Source organism: Notolepis coatsorum, assembly GCF_963971535.1.
Source record: "Notolepis coatsorum genome assembly, chromosome: 14".
Classification (NCBI taxonomy): domain Eukaryota; kingdom Metazoa; phylum Chordata; class Actinopteri; order Aulopiformes; family Paralepididae; genus Notolepis; species Notolepis coatsorum.
Genome location: NC_140178.1, coordinates 91862277 through 91881901, shown reverse-complemented (window position 1 = coordinate 91881901; position 19625 = coordinate 91862277). Strand labels below are relative to the sequence as shown.

At 42.2% G+C, this 19625-nt stretch overlaps 1 protein-coding gene across 2 annotated transcripts in view; it reads left to right on the top strand.

The window, feature by feature from the left end:
• The window catches only part of LOC311240997 (ral guanine nucleotide dissociation stimulator-like 1), a 47336-nt gene that overhangs the window by 6142 nt on the left and 21569 nt on the right, over window positions 1-19625 (top strand). For both annotated transcript variants that reach the window (XM_084329641.1, XM_084329640.1), the window contains exons 2-8: window positions 2897-3186; window positions 4938-4982; window positions 5566-5765; window positions 6711-6868; window positions 7299-7601; window positions 10042-10145; window positions 11385-11469. In XM_084329641.1, coding sequence (XP_084185767.1) covers window positions 2897-3186; window positions 4938-4982; window positions 5566-5765; window positions 6711-6868; window positions 7299-7601; window positions 10042-10145; window positions 11385-11469 — 1185 coding nt within the window. The remainder of the gene's footprint in view (window positions 1-2896; window positions 3187-4937; window positions 4983-5565; window positions 5766-6710; window positions 6869-7298; window positions 7602-10041; window positions 10146-11384; window positions 11470-19625) is intronic.

The window sequence follows — 19625 nt, the reverse complement described above, 5'->3', positions numbered from 1 at the left end:
ATTATTATATATTTTTTTTACCCGAGGAACATCACTTTAACCTGAGGAACACATCACTTTAACCTGAGGAACACATCACTTTAACCTGAGGAACACATCACTTTAACCTGAGGAACACATCACTTTAACCTGAGGAACACATCACTTTAACCTGAGGAACACAGGCACGTGCACACAGAGCCCAATGGGTGCTTGAGCACCTGCCCTTTTGAGCCTCATAAAAAAGTACCATTAAAAAAAAAAAAAAAAAAAAAAAAAAAAAAAAAAAAAAAAAAAAAAAATTAACCGTTGTGCATATAGATTGCTCTTCCAACTGAAAAATGTCAGGATAGAATCAAAATATTAGGTAAAGAGAGAGAGATGCCCCGTATTCCATTGCAGTTTGCACGGCCTCCTCAGCGTGCCTCTCCGCAGACTTATATATTTTATGCATAGCGTGGGTGATGATGATGATGATGGAAACCGCTGTGGCGCATACAGTTGAATGCTGGTATTACACTCACTGAGGGACACGAAGAAGTCGAGTCCGATGGGATTTGGGAATCTCAAATACAAATCGGGATTGGAATAAAAAAGGCATTTATATTAAACAATACAGAATATACAGCACTTCTTGGGGTCTGTAGGGTAAGCATTTATTCCCTCCCCCTGAACATTTATGGAGATGTATGGGCCTTTTAAGTCAGTGATAAAAGTGTCTTTCAAGGATAAGTGAGCTCCTGCACTGATTATTATAGTTCAATATTCAATATTTGATCACCAAAACCCCCCATAAAGCATAAAAAAAGGGCCCCCCAAAATCGGGCTTGCGCGCTTCATGCGCTCGGCTTTAACACATGCAGGTATAGTGCCCTTTTCAGCCTTTGAGCACCTGCCCCTCCAGTCCTGTGCACGTCCCTGGAGGAACACATCACTTTAACCTGAGGAACACATCACTTTAACCTGAGGAACACATCACTTTAACCTGAGGTGTTATATATATCACAACTACTGTTTATTTCAGTCAGTGGAGCCTGGCTAACTGAGATCTTTGACATTTAGCGATAGTGTTTACACTAGTGTTGGAACATTTTGCCCCCTACGTGCTAACCTTTGATAATCCATTATTTGTCCATAAACACAGAATTTGATGTACTTGATGCAAAATGTCAGGTTACTGCATAGTGGACAAAATGTTCAAACAAATACCAACCAAACGGGTAATTATTATATCAGACAGTCTGACCTACATCTGATAATAATTGTTGGTGGTGCTGTTGGTTAATGCACACAGGGCGGGGCAACAAACTCAATATGATTTAGAATTTTCTGTTGTCTAAATTGATAATAACAAGCACAATATATGGGGCGCCCTCGTGGCGCATACCATAGTGCCTCGCGCACCTACGCGGCCGACCCGGGTTCGATCCCAGCACCCGACGTTATTTGTTGCATGTCCTCCCCACCTCTCCTCCCGCTCGCCCTCTCCTCTGTCGGTCCTGCGTGACCAAGAAAAGCTGTAAAAATGCTAAAAAAACAATAATAAAAAAAAAAAACGAGCACAATATTCTCACAAAATATGAAATATTTGAAGGAATCTCATTTGAAAATAGCAGTTTTATGTCACACTTTATATTACCATGCAGTTCAATGAGAATAACGTCAACTGGATTACATAACGATTTCACATAATGTGAGCCGATATTGTGATATACATTTATTATAGAGAAAAAGTCCTATGATGATTACCGCGATATTGATTTCTCCCACGGCGCCCAGCCCAAATGACACACCGACGTGTTTGTGTGGTCATCGCAGGCTCAGCATGGTGGTTACGGCTAAAAGGCATACACCATACGCTAGGGCTAGGCTTACTGGCCTGTTGCTGAGAGGTGTCTGACTCACGTGAGCTCAGCCTGAGGGCCCCTGAGGCCATGTGAGCTGTTTGTGTGTCTGGTCTGGTGGTGGTGGTAGAGGTGGACGTAGCTGTTTTGACATGGTGGTTTACAGCAATTTTTTCCACCCAATGATATACACCTCCTGACCCTAGTGTTGTGACCAGAAACTCAATGTGTCGTCCTGTCATGTTGACCCGCACGTTGTTTCACCTCAAGGTGTCGTCCTGTCATGTTGACCCGCACGTTGTTTCACCTCGAGGTGTATTCAGGTGCCTTGGAAGCGGGGGCCGTTTCTAGCTTTTTGGGGGCCCTATGCGAAATGTTGTTTGGGCGGGGGCCCCTATTTTGTGAAACTATGGTGGGGATTCCAAACCCTTTAAGGTGGACATGCATTTAACATTTAAATGCAATGCATCAATCTGGTGCACTTTAAGAGGAAAAGAGGCTAGATCCGTGAAAAAAAACGTATATATCTTTTTTTTCTCACAAATTCAAATCAAACATCTCAAGTTGACCCCAGCAATGACAGAAAATGATAATAAATAGGAAACACTGTGGCTCCCCTACATCAAGAAACTCCTGAAAACGTACAGGATTTACCAAATCTGCATTATAACATCTCCCAAATGCACATAAATGAGACAGATACTGCATTTTCCTTACATTTCTGACTTACAATATTGAAATTTAAATGGAACTATTTAAGATAAAGTTAAAGTTAAATAAAGTTTGAAAATGCAACTAAATTTGTCAGTAAGCTACTTACGTATTTTAATTTATTTATAAAGAAACACCCACTTGCGGTCATAAGCAGTAGCCTATCGGTTAAACTTTTTAAGCTGATGATTTGTTACATCCCTACAGGATATATATATATATATATAGTATGCAGTGTATTGAGTGAATACAAAAAAAAAATATATATATAGCCTAGACTCCTAGAGAGTGTGCCAGTGCATGTTGAAATAATAATAATAAATAACACATTTCTCAATCTCCCTCCTGTCCCGACCACCCAGAACCCAGTGCAGGAGTGGGGTGAGGAGTGCGAGGAGGGGGCAGTGTATGGCGTCACCTTGCGCCGGGAGCCCGTCCCCTTGTCGCCCAACCCCGGTGACACCAAGCCCTGCTGTGCCTTCGTCAAGTACCGGACCTGCAAGGTGCGGCGCCTGAAGGCGGCCACTCTGGAGCGCCTGGTGAACCACCTCCTGGACCCCTGCTCCCAGGAGCAAGACTACGGCAGGATCCTACTGTCCACGTACAGGACCTTCACCTGCCCCTCTGCTCTCATAGAGCTGCTCTTCCAGAGGTACGGTAGGAGATCTCTGTTGGGTCATGATAACGTGGGTAACTTACTCTGTGGGGCGATGGAGAGGGGCAGATGGTGTTGGGCAACCCAGAGTCAAGTGCGTGTTTATTCATCAAGCATGTCAAAGTAGGAGTGCTGATCTGAGAACTGTCATAGGGAAGTGTATCTGGCTATGAGACCTGAGCAGTCTGATCCTAGGCCTGTACTCTTACTCTTAGCAGTTTGATGATTACGGGCTTAGGGTCACAACTAGCCCCTTTCGTGACCGTGATGCACGCCAACAAGGTTTGGCCGAGTGAATCCACAGTCCCTTGCTCCTCAATATAGGAAACCACCCTAGAGTTACTCTGAAGAACTGGTCCGACGCGAAACGTTCGTTAGACAAGTATCGCAGAGACATTTCAAAGGTACTCACAGTTGCACGAGGGTCTTGGACAGAGAATCGCAACGGTTTGAAAGCTCGGCGTTGCTAATAAACATTTTAAATATTTTTTATAAACGTGTAAACATCACAATGTTTGATTTACACGTTTATAAAGATTATTTAAAATAAGTGACTTCATCACGTTTTCCAGGACACGGAACAATGTCTGCGTGGATAATTACGTAGTTTTGCTTATCATTCATGCTTGAAGATATCATGCAAAAGTGCCGCCGATTAGAACGCCTGCGTCGCCTCCACGTGCGTCGCCATTACGCCTCGGTGTCGACGTCAGCGCGGCCACGCATTGTCTCGCAAGCCTTCAGTCGACCCAACGTAGAACCCACAGTATTATAATGTCACTTTACAATGTGAACGATGTCAAGTGCATTGTGTAAATAAGGTCATTTTTATCTTTGGTAATGTTGAAGCCCCATGGCAACTCTTTTCACCCCTTTTCTAACCTGTTTTCCATCGAGTTAATGTTTAATTAAATGAGCTGTTATGGCACCGCGGCCCCCTAAGCCATTCATTCAAAGTAGGACATTCATTCACATTCAAATTCACAGTCATACTTCTGTTTGCACCTTTGGCCGCCTCAGTATTTTTCTCTCTCTCTCTCTCTCTCTCTCTCTCTCTCTCTCTCTCTCTCTCTCTGCATCTCCCCTTTCAAAATTATTTCCCAAAATGTTGGGAGTCTTCCTAGAACTACCAGTTTTTGAAAAACAAATCTTGTTCTACATGTGAAGTCGGCGTGTTGCATTCCTTTTTTTCTACCTTAGTCACCTGAGAAAAGCCACAATCCACTGATGTCTTTGATGTAACGATAATAAGTACCTCGCAGGTGCTCATTACCTTGCGGAGTGGTTCGACAACAACAATAACAACAGCAACAATTATACACAGAGTGCCCTCAGATCGTGGTGAGGATGAGGTCAGGATCGCAGCAGGCCTTAAAGGCCCAATCAGTGATCCAAACGGTTAGCCCCACCACCAGAAATAAGGAATATAAGAATAGAGATAATTCTCTAGTTGATTAACGGAGTTATTTTATATGGAATAACACACGTCTTTATTGTATTTGCTATATTTTGTGGCTCTACCAAAAGGTTTGTTTACATGTCTTTATAGAATATTTTACAGAAAGTTCCAAAAAGCTTAAAAAAAGCTACAACTCAAACTCTTCAAGAATGCTTATAACTATTCATTATCATTTTCTATTTAAAAAAGATTATTATGCATTGGGGCTTTAAAGTGGCCATCAGCACAATGGTCCCCATCACCATGCGTCTCCGTCTGACTGACTGCGTCTCTTGTTTGCTCACTATAGGGACAATGCTGTCTCTGATCTGGACAATGCTGCGTGTCACAGGAGGTGAGTAAAGGCTGTTCTCATTGATCATAACGTCATAGCGAACACTGTGTGGATATAGCTATTGTACCGTGCAATATTATAACAAACTACAACGACGTGCAAATGTACACAAAATGCAGCAACCGTATGGTATGGTTTTATTCTTAATCCCCGAGGGGAAACATGGTTTGCCACCAGAGCGAATACAAATGCACAAACAAGAAACAATTACATACAGTACAAGTTACATAACAACTCTCAACACAGAGCTAGCGGTGTTTGTTAAAGAATTTAACGGCAGCAGGAACAAAGGACCTTCTCAGTCGCTCAGGAGTAGAGCATCGAGGCATCAAAATGGCATCGCTAAATGAGCTTCGCAGAGCATCAAATATATTGTACAGAGGGTGGCCTTAAAAAGATAAAATGGTGTTCAATTGAGTCCTAGTTCGCTTGGCAATAATGATCTCTGAGTGAATGAATGTGTGAGTGAATGAGTTAGGGACACGGGCTGATGTTGGGCATAGAGGGGATGAGATAAAAACGCATGTTTCTGTTGCTTCTTCTTGAAATGACCTTGGCCGCCCTGACGCTCTCGTCTCCCCAGGCTTCTGCTGGTCCTGATCCAGACCTGGCTGGACGAGTACAGCGAGGACCTGAGGGACGCCCCCCAGCACTCGTCTCTCAGGCTGATGCTGGACCACCTGAGGATCTGCTCGGCCGTGACCCACGACATGCGGATCCAGCCCAATTTCTGTTCCCTGGCCGGGCAAGCAGAGGCCCTGCTCAAGGAGTTCCAGAAAGAAGGTAACCGTCTATATATTTTTTTATTTATTTTTATTTTTTTATTTAAAGAGGCAGATATGGCCTGCAGCAGGCTAGGAATTGCCATCCAACGTAAAATCAATGTTGGTAACATAGCGGCCTTTAAGCAACAAAAGTATGGGACCATGTCTATGTTCCCCGGGTCCTATGTTCCCCGCTTGATTGATTGATTGATTGATTGATTGATTGATTGAACATTTTAGACCACCAGCCCTGATTCCAAACTTTAACATTAACCAACTTCGAAAGAGGGCCTAAGCTTAACCAGTTCGAAACAAGGCGGACATTAATAAGTAATAAAATAATAAAAATGTATACAATTTTCAATCTATTAATCAATCAAGCGGGGAACATAGGACCCGGGGAACATAGAACCCGGGGAACATAGGGATGATCCCAAAAGTATCATAATTACCCAGATCTACACAGATCTACACTGGCTCATAATATTGCCCGCCTGTGTCACAGACCATACCATTCATATGGCCATCTGTCTTATTGTTGGAAACTACTGCTATTGACAAAGAGTCTGTTCCGAACAACTCTGTTTTATATTTGCACAAACTAGATCAGTGGTTCTGAAACCAGCGTTCCTTGAGGGGGTTCCAGAGGGTTCCCAGCAAAATGAAGAATAGATTATTTTCACTATTCATTGACTAGAAGTTGGACTTCAATGAGAAAATCTATAACAAGTATTGTGACTGACCATAGTACTGTAGGGTTCACTCTCAACCCTGTTATCTCTCCACCTACAGTATAGATTGTTATGGAATCCTGGACCAAATCACATCTAACCCAAATCCGCTCAATTGACGGTCCCAGAGACTGAATGTGTATCAATCTGGGGGTTGAGAACGACTTCACTAGGTGGCCATTATTGTCCACCTCATGTTTCTCATGTCGTCCCCTGGTCCTCTATCCCCCCAGGAACTGAGACGAGCGGTACTTCCGCCCAGGCAGAGGTGGAACAGGAAGAGGAGTGGTCTGGGGAGGAAGACTCAGAATGCAACGCCTCTCTGGACCAGTGTGACATCATGGACTTCTCCGTCACGGCCATGGCAGAGCAGCTCACCAGACTGGACTCTGTAAGTGGAAAAAAGTCTAGTCAAGAACTATTGATGGGCGTTGTTTAAAGGAACACGCCAACGTTATGGTAAATCTGTGCTTACCGTCTTCTCCAGAGTCGGACAAGAAGATGGATACCAATTTCCTCTCTGTGCGTTCAGTAGGAAGCTATCTGGCTGCAAGCTAGCCTAGCTTAGCACAAATTAATGGAAGTGGATACGGACCACTAGCCTAGCTTAAAATTCCGGGAGAGGTTAGCTAGTCCATATCCACTTCCATTCATTTGTGCTAAGCTAGGCTAGCTTGCAGTCAGATAGCTTTTTACTGAACGCACAGAGAGGAAATGGCTATCTATCTTTCTTTTCTCCTTGTTACATGAGACCTGGGAGTTTGTGGTGCAAACGGGAAAATGAGGGAAGGATTCATTTCCTCCCTGTTTCTGTGTCCCAGGCTCTGTTTACCAAAGTGTTGCCGTACCAGTGCCTCGGGTGTGTGTGGTCCCAGAGGGACAAGAAGCAAAATATGTCCCCCACCATCCGGGCCACCGTCGCCCAGTTCAACACCATCACCAACCGTGTTATCACCTCCCTGCTCCGCTGGGCTGCCCCCAGCTGCCCCAGCAACTCCATCTCCCCCAGCTCCTCTGGCTCCCCCGGCACCTCTGGCACCTCCAGCCCCACCTCCTCCCCCAGGCCACCCACCACCCCGGTGCAGAGGGCCCGCGTCATAGAGAAGTGGATCAGGGTCGCACAGGTCAGTGGAAGGGATGAGAATGTGAATAAGAATACAACACGGGAATCATTTGACCATCTTTTTAAGTTTTTGGGAACATTTATACAATTTCTGGAAGAGTTTGACTTGAATTTCGCAACTATTAACACTTTGAGTGCCACGCCGGGTTTTCCTTTTTACCCCCTTGATGCCACCATCCACTCCCAATGTTAACGTTAATATCGCCTAATCTATGTTTTAAATTATGGCTATGTGTCTAATCTGCCCGTCGCTTATCAAAGACTCATTTTCCAGTCAACATTGGCAAGGCAGATTGTATTTTTATCGCTTCATTTCCGTTTGATAGCATTTTGAAAATCACCTGTTTTCCGGGGAAAAACAACACATTCTATGATAATCGCCTTTTACCAGAACGTTGTCATTTGTCGGCCTATTTATGAATCGTTTTCAAATAAACGCTAGATGATCGATAGTATATGTGTGCGCACGCACGCTCGTGCCGTGTGCTGATAATCGCTGCTGTTATTTCCTCATGGCTTTTACAGTCAAAACAGCTATATCACATATAGTGGAAACGCTTATATCTCCGTGAAAACGAGTCTGATTATCCTAACACTGATAACATAGCTTCCTTACCTGAGGTCAGATGGTATCCAAATGGTTTATTCCAATTTCCGATCGCCATTAGAAAAAAATCGATAAATGTATTGGTAGACCCCGGCTGCATCAGTGAGAAGTAAAATGTGGAGTCAGAAATCCGTTCTCCCATTCACTTTCATTGAGTCCATTCCAAAAGGGTGATTTACCATCTGGGAGAGGATAGGGGGCGCTTTTTTCAGATCTGAGCGCCGGCGGTCCCTGGATCTCCAACGGTAGGCTCGCGTGATGCAATATGATTTCAGATCGCTAATAAAAAAATAAATAAAAATAACCCGAATATTCTCGGGCGTGGCACTCAACGGTCGGGGCGTAAACCCGAATATTCTCGGGCGTGGCACTCAAAGTGTTAACACTCGGTTAAGTAATTTCTTAAATTAAAACAGCTTTTTAATCCGTAATGAAAGAAGAAAGTTTATCCATGGACTCCTGGATACACAACGTTTGTTTGTTTTACTTGAACACATGTTCATGTTTTGAACAGTAACTCTTCTGAAACGTCCTAGTTGCATTGTGCTTCGACTGACCATGTCCTACATATTCATCTGCTTTGGGTCTCAGTTAAACATTCACTCAGTTTAAGGTCCTCCACTAAAATAATTGTTATTCGACTAATGGTCAAAGAATTTGTCGACTTTATTGATTCGTAACTCAAAATGTAAGATATGTTTTACTCCTGTGTTTACACACACACACATTGGAAATATAAACAAACCATTTACAGCCTCAAACTTCAAGTTTAGCTGTTACTTACTCTGTCCTTGTATCAAAGGCTCAAACAATTCAGAATGCAAAAAAACTAGTTTACATTCCAATAGATTGTAAACCATGATGGAATTCTATAATCACGGATTGTGCCTTTAAAGCCGTCATGGCTGACGTTGCAGCTCCATCGTTTACCTCTCAGTTGAGGTGCCAAGTGGTAGTGTCTAGATCCCATAGCTGGGAAGGACGTTTCAACATTTATTTTAAATTTTTAGGTAGTGGGAGTGGTTAAGTTTAGAGTTAAAAGTAAGGGATGGGTTCATGAACAAGTTTTTCTGTGAAAATGATGAGGTAAACGTCCCTTGGGGCTATGGGATCTAGACACAACCCTAACAGATTTTAACAAGGGATATATAGTATCTGTATGGTATGATGTATGTGACAAAGTTTGAATGCAGTCCTCCTCAACACCACAACACAGAATAGACTCGCTGATCCACAGTCGGGTTGAGTGACCTTACTAGTCTGGACACATCAGGCGAGCTTTCCTTTCATAAAGAATTTACCCTGGGGCTCGGGAGATAGAGCAGTCGTCTGGTAATCCGGAGGTTCCCGGTTCCATTCCCGCTCCTCCCGGGGCAGTGTGTTGAAGTGTCCATGAGCAAAACACTTGACCCTTAATTGCTCCCGATGAGCAGGTTGGCACCTTGCATGGTCGCCTCCGCCATCGGTGTGTGAAGGTGTGAGTGAATGGGTCAAATGTGAGGAACACATTTAGCCCTTTCACTACCAAATGGTTAACCCTTTCACAACCACACTACAGAAGGTTAACCCTTTCACTACCACACTACAGAAGGTTAACCCTTTCACTACCACACTACAGACAGTTAACCGTCTGTAGTGTGGTAGTGAAAGGTTAACCTTCTGTAGTGTGGTAGTGAAAGGGTTAAACCTTAACGTTTCACCCGTGAGAAGCGGGTTTATTCAATGTTCTCCTCGATCCTCATCGTGAATCTTTGTAGAGTTCCAGGGACACGGACGTTTTTGTCTCTTCTTCTTCTACACCAATGTTTTGTCTCTTCTTCTTCTTCTTCTACAGGAATGTCGGCAGCTGAAGAACTTCTCCTCTCTCAGGGCCATCCTGTCTGCCCTCCAGTCGAACGCCATTTACCGTCTGAGGAAGACCTGGGCTGCCGTCAACAGGTACAGCAGGCACTACAAGTAGTGTTTATTATCATTCACGGTAACGTCGCATACCCATCCGTATCACCGTGGTTTTAAATTGGATTATACCATGGTGTTTTCTTTTTGGTACCATTCCGATCCATTACTTTAGTTTTACCATAGTTGTACCGTGGTAAATGATTTATACATCGGCCGGTACCCATGGTAAAACTGATGGTTTACATTTTTATTTCAAACCTTTTATTTATACTTGTGAAGGCTCATTTACAGTGACGACAAGTTACATACAGAAAGAAAAAACTGGTCAAAAATAACAGCGTTTAAAATAACATGTCAAGAAAGAATGAAGACAAACAAAGAAATCTACTAAAACAGGTTTAACTTCATAGACGGTGGTTAGAGATCAAGGTCCTAAACTCTGCAACAGAGGGGAGAATCTCAAAGTTTTGCGCAAACTTGGGGGACCTTATGACCTAGCCAGTCACTAGAACGGGTCACATGGGTTCTACAATTCCATTCCAACAATGTTGTGATATAAGGAGGTAGCTAACCAATAAGGGCCTTGAAAAGGGCCTTTGTTGCGTCTCTCAGCTAGAAAGGGCCAACCTATCATATACAGTAGATGGTGAGTATCATATCTTATCACCATGGTTAAAATGGAAGTGCCATCAAACTACCAGGATAACCTACATGTACTGTACGAGTAGGAGGATCACGAGGCTGGGTCATGGATCTTTTTAATTGGACCAGAACTTGGCCCGTGTTTGTGGTTCTATTGTGTTTTATTTTTATTGTATCGTAGTCTGCGTCATCATCCTTTTCACAAGGGCGTTGAACCCTCATCATCTACAGCTAATGTTTCACTTCTGAATGACCCACATTATTCATGCCACCTCAGGTTACCCCCCCCCGTTCTGGAACACCTCAGAGATGCAATAAACTCACATCATGTCAAGGATAATTGAACCTTGCCTTATAGTCATGGTGTACAGCATGCTGTTGGTGTCTGCTCGGTCTCGCATCAAACCTGTAACTGTAAAATCTATATATTTGGACTTAGGCCACATTGTTTACTGGATTTCATGGTTCTGCCCCCCCCCCCCAGCCAACCTTTGCTTCCTTTTATTTGTGATTTTATTGCTGTTCATCCTGGTCCTGTGAAGCACTTTGTAATGTTATTATGAAAAGTGCTTTGTAAGCAAAGTTTTTATTGTTATATTTTCATTTTGAATTTATTCAATGTTCTTATTTTCTTAGGGACAGCATGGCCACGTTTGATAACCTGTGGGAGACGTTCCCTGATGAGAACTGTGTTCTGACCAACAGAGAAATCCTGCTGGAGGTGAGGGAGGAGAGACCATGAAGTGTCATCCTATCATCATACATCACTCTATACATCATATCATCATACATCACTCTATACATCATATCATCATACATCACTCTATACATCATATCATCATACATCACTCTATACATCATATCATCATACATCACTCTATACATCATATCATCATACATCACTCTATACATCACTATATACATCATATCATCATACATCACTTTTTTTTTGTTTTTATTTTTTTATAATTTTTTAAACATAACATAAAATTAGATATACAAGCATTAATTAACAGTACACATCCAATGAAATCAACATTTAAATAAATGTAGTATACGAGATATACACCTAATACTTGCTATCTAATACCCTACATACATATGCTCTCGTTCGCTCCCCCCCCCCCCCGGACCCCCACTTGGATAATCCATTATCCATTATCATTCGCTCCTAACCAGGCACTACAATTCATATGCTAGCTTTTATTCTCTCCACCACTTCTAACCACATTGCAATTTTGGTTTCACTGACACCTAAAATTCTTGCTGTAGATATTTCTAGATAAATCACATCGAGATATGTAAGAACCCAAACCTTCCGACACATTTTTTCCGGTTGAAACCATCGTGATGCTATCAGCTTTTTAGCCGCTGTGATACCAGATAAAACTAATCTCTTTAGCTGTATAGGGACTGCAAACTCAAAAACATCATTCAACAGCAATACAGAGGGGTGTACAGGTATATTCAGAATTAAGAAATTTGATAATTGCTGGGACACTTCTTTCCAGAATATCTTAACTGGTGGGCAATCCCAGTACATGTGCATAAATGTACCCTCATCCCCATTTGTACATAAGGAGCATCTGGAGTCTTGTTTAAGTCCCATTCTGTTCAATCTTATAGGAGTCAGGTATGTCCTATGAATATAGTTAAGATTAATTTGTTGATGGTCCGGGTTACGTGACGCAATTCGAACGTTTGCCCAGACTTCTTGCCAATCAAAATTAATTTCCAGGTCTGGTATATCCCTCCTCCAGACTGAGTCTAGGGGGAGGATTCCATACGAGGACGTTAGTAATTGATGATAAAAATCAGATACAAAACCTCTCGATGTCTCTCTTTCATAGAATAATTTGTGATATCTGTGGTGCTCAATTGGTATCCTTAATGGGACTCCATGAGCCTGCAAACATACCAATAACTGTGCGTAAAAATAATGTGTGGAACTGGTGAGATTACATTTTTTATGTATGTCTTTATATCTACAAAAACCCTGTTTGTTAAAAACATCTCCTAATGTGTGTATGCCCTGCTTTTCCCATTTAGGGTATCTTATAGGTCGTTTTCCAATCAGGAGTGCATTGTTATTGAATAGGGGAGTATGACTATGCCATTTATGTAGGTTAGAATATTTTTTTGTGTTTCACGCCATATCCGGATCGCATGAGTAATAATGGGGCCAAATTTTAATTCGCATTGCTTAATTGATAATTTGGTGTATACTATGTCCTGCAGTCTATGTGGTGCTACTATATTTACTTCTAAGTTTCTCCAGGATACAGATGCTTGGGAATCAAACCAGGTTGTCAGTAGTCTTAAAGTGTACGCCTTAAAATAGTGGTAAAAATCTGGAAATGCCATACCTCCGTCGGAACCTTTGTTTCTCTGTGCGGTGGATCTTTTTATACGTGGAGGTTTGTTATTCCAAATAAATTTGTATGCGGTAGAGTGTAATTTTTGGTAACGGTAGCATTGAGCTAATGAAGTTGATTCTAGGTAGGACATCCATCTTAACTATTGATACCCGTGCCTGTACTGAGTTTTTAAGTTTGGACCACCTGTCAAAGTCGTATTTGATTTTATCTTGGATTTTTATGTAATTGTACTTCACCGTTTGGCTTATAGTAGGGAATACTTCAACTCCTAAACATCTGAAGTGTTTAACCATTGGTATTTCTTCTGGAAGGAGTATATTTTTTGCAGGGGCATTAAGTGGAAGGAAAGCCGACTTTGGCCAATTTATCCTAAATCCCGATAGATTGCCAAAGTCATCAATCAACTTGAGAAGATGAGGCATTGAGGTGTTAGGGTTTTGCATGAACAATATTACGTTGTCCGCATATAAACTAATTTGATGTTGTGTGCCCTTGATTGCGATTGGTTCTATGGATTGGGATTGTCTTATATATTGTGCTAAAGCCTCTAATGATAAAGCGAATAGTCCGGGGCTAAGAGGACAACCCTGTCTAGAAGAGCGTGATACCGGAAAGATTTCGGAGGTGATTATACCTGTTGTAATCATGACCGATGGGTCTTTGTATAATACTTTAATCATATCAATGAATCCTTTTCCTAACCCCATCCTTTCTAATACTGCCCGTAGATAAGACCATTCCAACCTATCAAAGGCTTTCATCGCATCCAGGGACAGCATCGCCTTAGGTGTGGTGTCATCCTTGCTGGCATCTAGCACATGTAGTAACGTCTTATATTATCCGTGATCAAGCGGCCTCTTATGAAGCCAGTTTGATCCGGATGAACTAAAGACGTCATATGCTTTTGAAGTCTGATGGCTAATACCTTGGAGTACAGCTTGATATCGGTTCCGAGGAGGCTTAAGGGTCTATAACTACCGCAATCGGTGGGGTCTTTGTCTTTTTTAAGGAGGACTGTTATGAGTGCAATATTGTCGTTCTTATGGAAGTTCCCCTCCTTGATTGAATATAAAATCATATTAAGTAATAGGGGTCCAATTACATCCCAACATGAGAGGTACATTTCTGGTGGGATACCGTCTCTTCCAGGAGCCCTACCACTTTGCATTTCAGATATGGCCTCCCTAAGTTCATCTAGTGTGATGGGTGTTTCTAACTGTTTAGCGTCATCCTCTGATAGTTTAGGAAGGTTAATTTGATTAAGATATGTGTCCATTTTGTTTTGATCGAAGGCCGTTTCTGATTTATACAAGTTGGAGTAGAAATCTTTGAATGTCTCGTTGATTTTTTTAGGGTCTGTAACAAGTCCTTGCTGTGCCTTAATGGTAGTTATATCTGCACATTTTGCATTGGCTCTTAACTGCATAGCTAGTAGGTGACTTGGTTTAGAACCATGAAAGTAATGCTGTTGTCTTGTGCTACGTATTTGAACTTCAGATTGTTGTTTATAAATGGCATTAATCTCTTTTTTTAACACCATTAATTTGAGTTTCCAGTCGAACCGAGTAGTTGTATTGTAAAGAGGAAAATAACGTAGAGTAAAGCGTTTCCAGCTCTGCCAGTTTTGAGCAACGATTCTTGCGTATTTTGGAGGAAAAGTACCCAGTAAAATCCTTGATCAATCCCTTTACCGACATCCATAAAATTCTGGGGTCCCATCATACATCACTCTATACATCACTCTATACATCATATCATCATACATCACTCTATACATCGCAGAAGAGATTAATGATCTCCTAACAAAACCATCTTACATTTTTTAACTTAATCGTCGGTTTGGTCTTAGTCAACCAAGACTTTTAGTTGATGCTTTTTTTTCTTTTTCTTTTTTTCTTTTTCTTTTTCCGTTTTTCTCCCCTCCCAATGTTAGTCGTTATGCCAATTCCCAATCCCCTTCCTGGTCGTTGCGCACTCTACCCCCTACCGTCGGTCCAGGAGGGCGGAGACTATCACATGCTTCCTCCGACACATGTGTAGCCAGCCCACCACTTCTTTTCACCTGGCAGCGCGGACTCTCACTGGGATACCAGTGTCTCTCGCGTTGGTGACGAGCGCTTAGTCCGCTGCGCCACCCAGCCGTCCTAGTCGATGCCTTTAACCACGATGAATGAGTTATTTCCTGAAAGTCGATAAGAGAAACAAAAGATCTGTTGCAACTTTGTCCTTCATGCAAGGTGCATGAATTGGAAAACAACATATCAAGGAAGAAAAGCAACAACTCTTTGGGAGGGCGATGGATGTTTGCATGTTGCCGAAACGTGTTGGTTTTAATCGTATGAATGAAGAGCATTATTTTTGTGGTAGATAAAACGTTCATCTCCCTTATCTACCCAACCCCCCAGTCCTTCACCTCCCCATATGTCCAGTCCATTTGACCCCCACCCTCTCCCGTTTGTATAAAGATATTCCTCATTGAGTGGGGGTTCTCTCATTCTGGGTGTCCTACCTAGTCACCTCGTTGAGAGTCATCCAGCCAACTCTAACTATTTTTGTATTGATACTTTGACTGAGTTAATACATTTTATTAACCGGGTCTCTTCTGACTGAGTAAGTTATTCAGCTTTGGCTACTTTCCCACCACAACATCCATCGGCCTCCAAAGAGTTGCTGAATTTTTCTCCCCTGAAAATTGATAAGGACATGTCTGGTGAGCATGATATTTAACGTGGTTATTATTGCATGTGAAAAACTCAAAAGCTTACAGATAAAGTTGACAAATTATGTGACTATTAGTCGAATAACAATTCCTTTAGTGGAGGACCTTAAACTGAGTGAATGTTTAACTGAGACCCAAAGCAGATGAATATGTAGGACATAGTCAGTCAAAGCACAATGCAACTAGGACGTTTCAGAAGAAGGGTACACAACGTTTCAGACGTTGTGTACCCGAGTCTCTAGAAGTCCATTGATGAACGTTCTTGTTTCATTACTGATTAAAAAGCTGTCATTTTTAAGTTAATCTTTAGAGAAATTACTTAACCGGAGTGTTAATAGCACCTGAGGAAGCGGAAGCGAAACGCGTTGTGCACCAACAAATAAAAAAGCTAAATCAGTCCTGAGGAGTGTGCGGTACCTTCTTTTTTTTTTAATCCACTTTTTCTCCTTATTTTCTATTTTTCTCCCATCCCAATTTCGCCTCGCCAATTCTCCCTTCAACTCTCCCCTCCCCTGTCTCGAACGTTGCTAGACTATGCCTCCCACCGGTCAGCTGCAGTGAGGACCAAGCCTTGCATCACGTGTCCCCTCCGGTACACGAGGAGGCAGCCGTCGCATCTTTTCACCTGAACAGCGCAATCTCTCAGTGGCGAGGGTCTGCGTGGGAGGGACACGCCGCCCCGTTGCTTCCTGATTCTACTGCGCAGGCGCACCAACCGACCTGTAGGAGTCGCTGTCCACAACGTCCAATCCCCACCCACCGGCTTTCCCACCCTCTAACACTGCCAATTGTGTTAGTATGACGACTGGCCAAGCCGGTAGCAACGCCGAGAGCTGGGCTCGATACCAGCATCTCCTGCGTTAGAGGCGAGCGCCTTGCCCACTGCGCCACTCAGCCGCCCTGCGGTACCTTCTCTTGAAGGTTTTCTACTTTTAGCTTTATACATCTATCTTGCGCTGACCTGCACCTCCAGTCGGGGTCCAACGAGATGAGTCTTATTTAGTTTAGAAAGCTATTCTCCTTTTACACACTTAGAGATGCTTCCTTTCTCGATCTCCTTTTGGCGCGCACATCGAAAGTGTCTAGTTACTGTGAAAGAACATTTTAAAGGGGCACTTCACCAAAAAGCTTTTCTAATAAATTTTGCACATAATCTCTCATGCATCCAAAAACTCCCCTCGGTTTTTCTCACATTTATTTAGCTCGACAGTTATTGAGAGTAAATTATTTTGACTATGGCCACCAGTGATGTCATTGGGGACAATGAATCCTTGAATGAAATTATGTAGATGAAAAAGAAAAAAAATAGCAATACCTTGTCTTTTCATTCTTTTTAAAGACTGCTGCCTTATAATTTCATTGACCTGTAATTAACACAATGCAAGGATTCCCACTGACATCACTGGTGACTATATTCAAACTAATTTACTCTCAATAACTTAATTTAAAACTAAATTAATGTGTGCAGAACTGATTAGAGTTTTAGGAGGTGTGAGATGATGTGCAAAAGTATTCGGCATTGTCTCTGAAGCGCTCCTTTTAAGTCCTTTATGTGCAGAACATCCGGGTAACTTCATCTAGTATTTAACGTTTCCCTTATTAATCTGCCTCACACCTTCCATTCTGTTATTCTGCGTTCTATTGTACATTCTAGAAGTGAGTCAGTATCAAGCTTTTATCTGTGTAAACAATACCGTACAAAATGTTCCTTCGCCATTGTTCGCACTTGGACACACATGCGCACGTGCTGAGTGTGCACAGTACGCGCGCGACACTCAAAAAAGTGGTCGGCTATTCGTGCTCCTGCTCTACTTTTGAGTGCGACGGACACCAATTTTGGCACCGGAGAAAGTATGCGAGTATGCTTTTGCTTGTGAGGCAGAATCTTGAGTTTATTACGTCTCGGGTTCACCTGCTCTTCTACCTCGACACCTGCTGCATGTGACCGAAGACACGCAAACACGTGAGAAGGATGGATGATAGTTTTTACATTCATCGCTTTAACCCTCGAGTGGTGTTCAGGTCTGTGGGACCCTTTTTTTTTTTTATTTCTAGGAGAGAAATTATGCAATGAATACATTTTTCAACCTGAGACTCGTCTGTCTTGGCAAATTTTCTGTGAAAAACATATAAAAGAACACATTTACATTGAGTGCACACTGTGCCCCCCCCCCCCCCTTACACATTTATATAAGTGGTGTTCGGTATGTTTTTCAAGATAAACATGATTTATTCCATTCATGTCTTGATTATATATATATAAATATATATTAGAGGTGGGCATAGATGATTTTTTTTGTATCTAGATTAATCTATCTGCAATCCTGGAGTTAATCTAGATTAAAATGGCTCATTTGAAGTCTGCCGAAGGCATTCAAAATATGTGTGTTCTACCTAGGGATGGGTATCGTTAGGGTTTTATCGATACTACTACTCTTATCGATACTGCTTAACGGTTCGGTACTTTATCGACATTGCTTTATTATTTAACTTTATAAATAAATATTATTTCTTCAGCAGCAGCAATGTTCTTTTATATAACTTTATAAATAAACATAATAAATAAATATAATAAATAAATATTATTTCTTCAGCAGCAGCAGCAACAATGTTTTAAATGTGTCTGAATTATAGACTTTTTATAATAAACAACAAATGTAAGATAAAAAAAAACGATATACACTGAATGATTAGTTGTTACCTAAAGCCCTTGGACTCCAGAAAGGGTGCAGGCCTTTGACAACAAACTGTTGACAAAGCAGTCGAAAACGGCGCATTTCTGCAGACTAATGTTATGTTTTGACAACAGATGTTTTAACAAATTGCTTGTATTGCCACCCATACTTGCAAATGTTTTATTGCACTTGTGGCAACGTGCATTGTCGGCATTGACTTTCGTAAAGTGTACCCAGACTTTCGTTTTGTTCTCTCAAACGGAGAGATTACACAGAGCCACAGACGGGCCCCTCCCTGAAGTACCCGTACAGTATGTGTATTTTCTGTGAGTGGCTCGCTGAATCGCTGTGGCTCGCTTCTCGTGCAGACAGAGAGAGGAGAGGAGACCCAAGTTCAATTGTATTATCGTGCGATAATAGTCCGGCCTTAACGCAGCCCGGTAACGGCCCAGCTCTAAAATATATATATATATATATATATATTTCTTTTTTTTCTTTTTTTACAATACGCAATCACCATACAAGGGTTAAAGGAGAACACCACACAAGGGTTAAAGGAGAACACCACACAAGGGTTACAGGAGAACACCACACAGGGGTTAAAGGAGAACACCACACAAGGGTTACAGGAGAACACCACACAGGGGTTAAAGGAGAACACCACACAGGGGTTAAAGGAGAACACCACACGGGGGTTAAAGGAGAACACCACACAAGGGTTAAAGGAGAACACCACACAAGGGTTAAAGGAGAACACCACACAAGGGTTACAGGAGAACACCACACAGGGGTTAAAGGAGAACACCACACAAGGGTTAAAGGAGAACACCACACACGGGTTAAAGGAGAACACCACACAGGGGTTAAAGGAGAACACCATACAAGGGTTACAGGAGAACACCACACAGGGGTTAAAGGAGAACACCACACAAGGGTTACAGGAGAACACCACACAGGGGTTAAAGGAGAACACCACACAAGGGTTACAGGAGAACACCACACAGGGGTTAAAGGAGAACACCATACAAGGGTTACAGGAGAACACCACACAGGGGTTAAAGGAGAACACCCCACAAGGGTTGAAGGAGAACACCACACAAGGGTT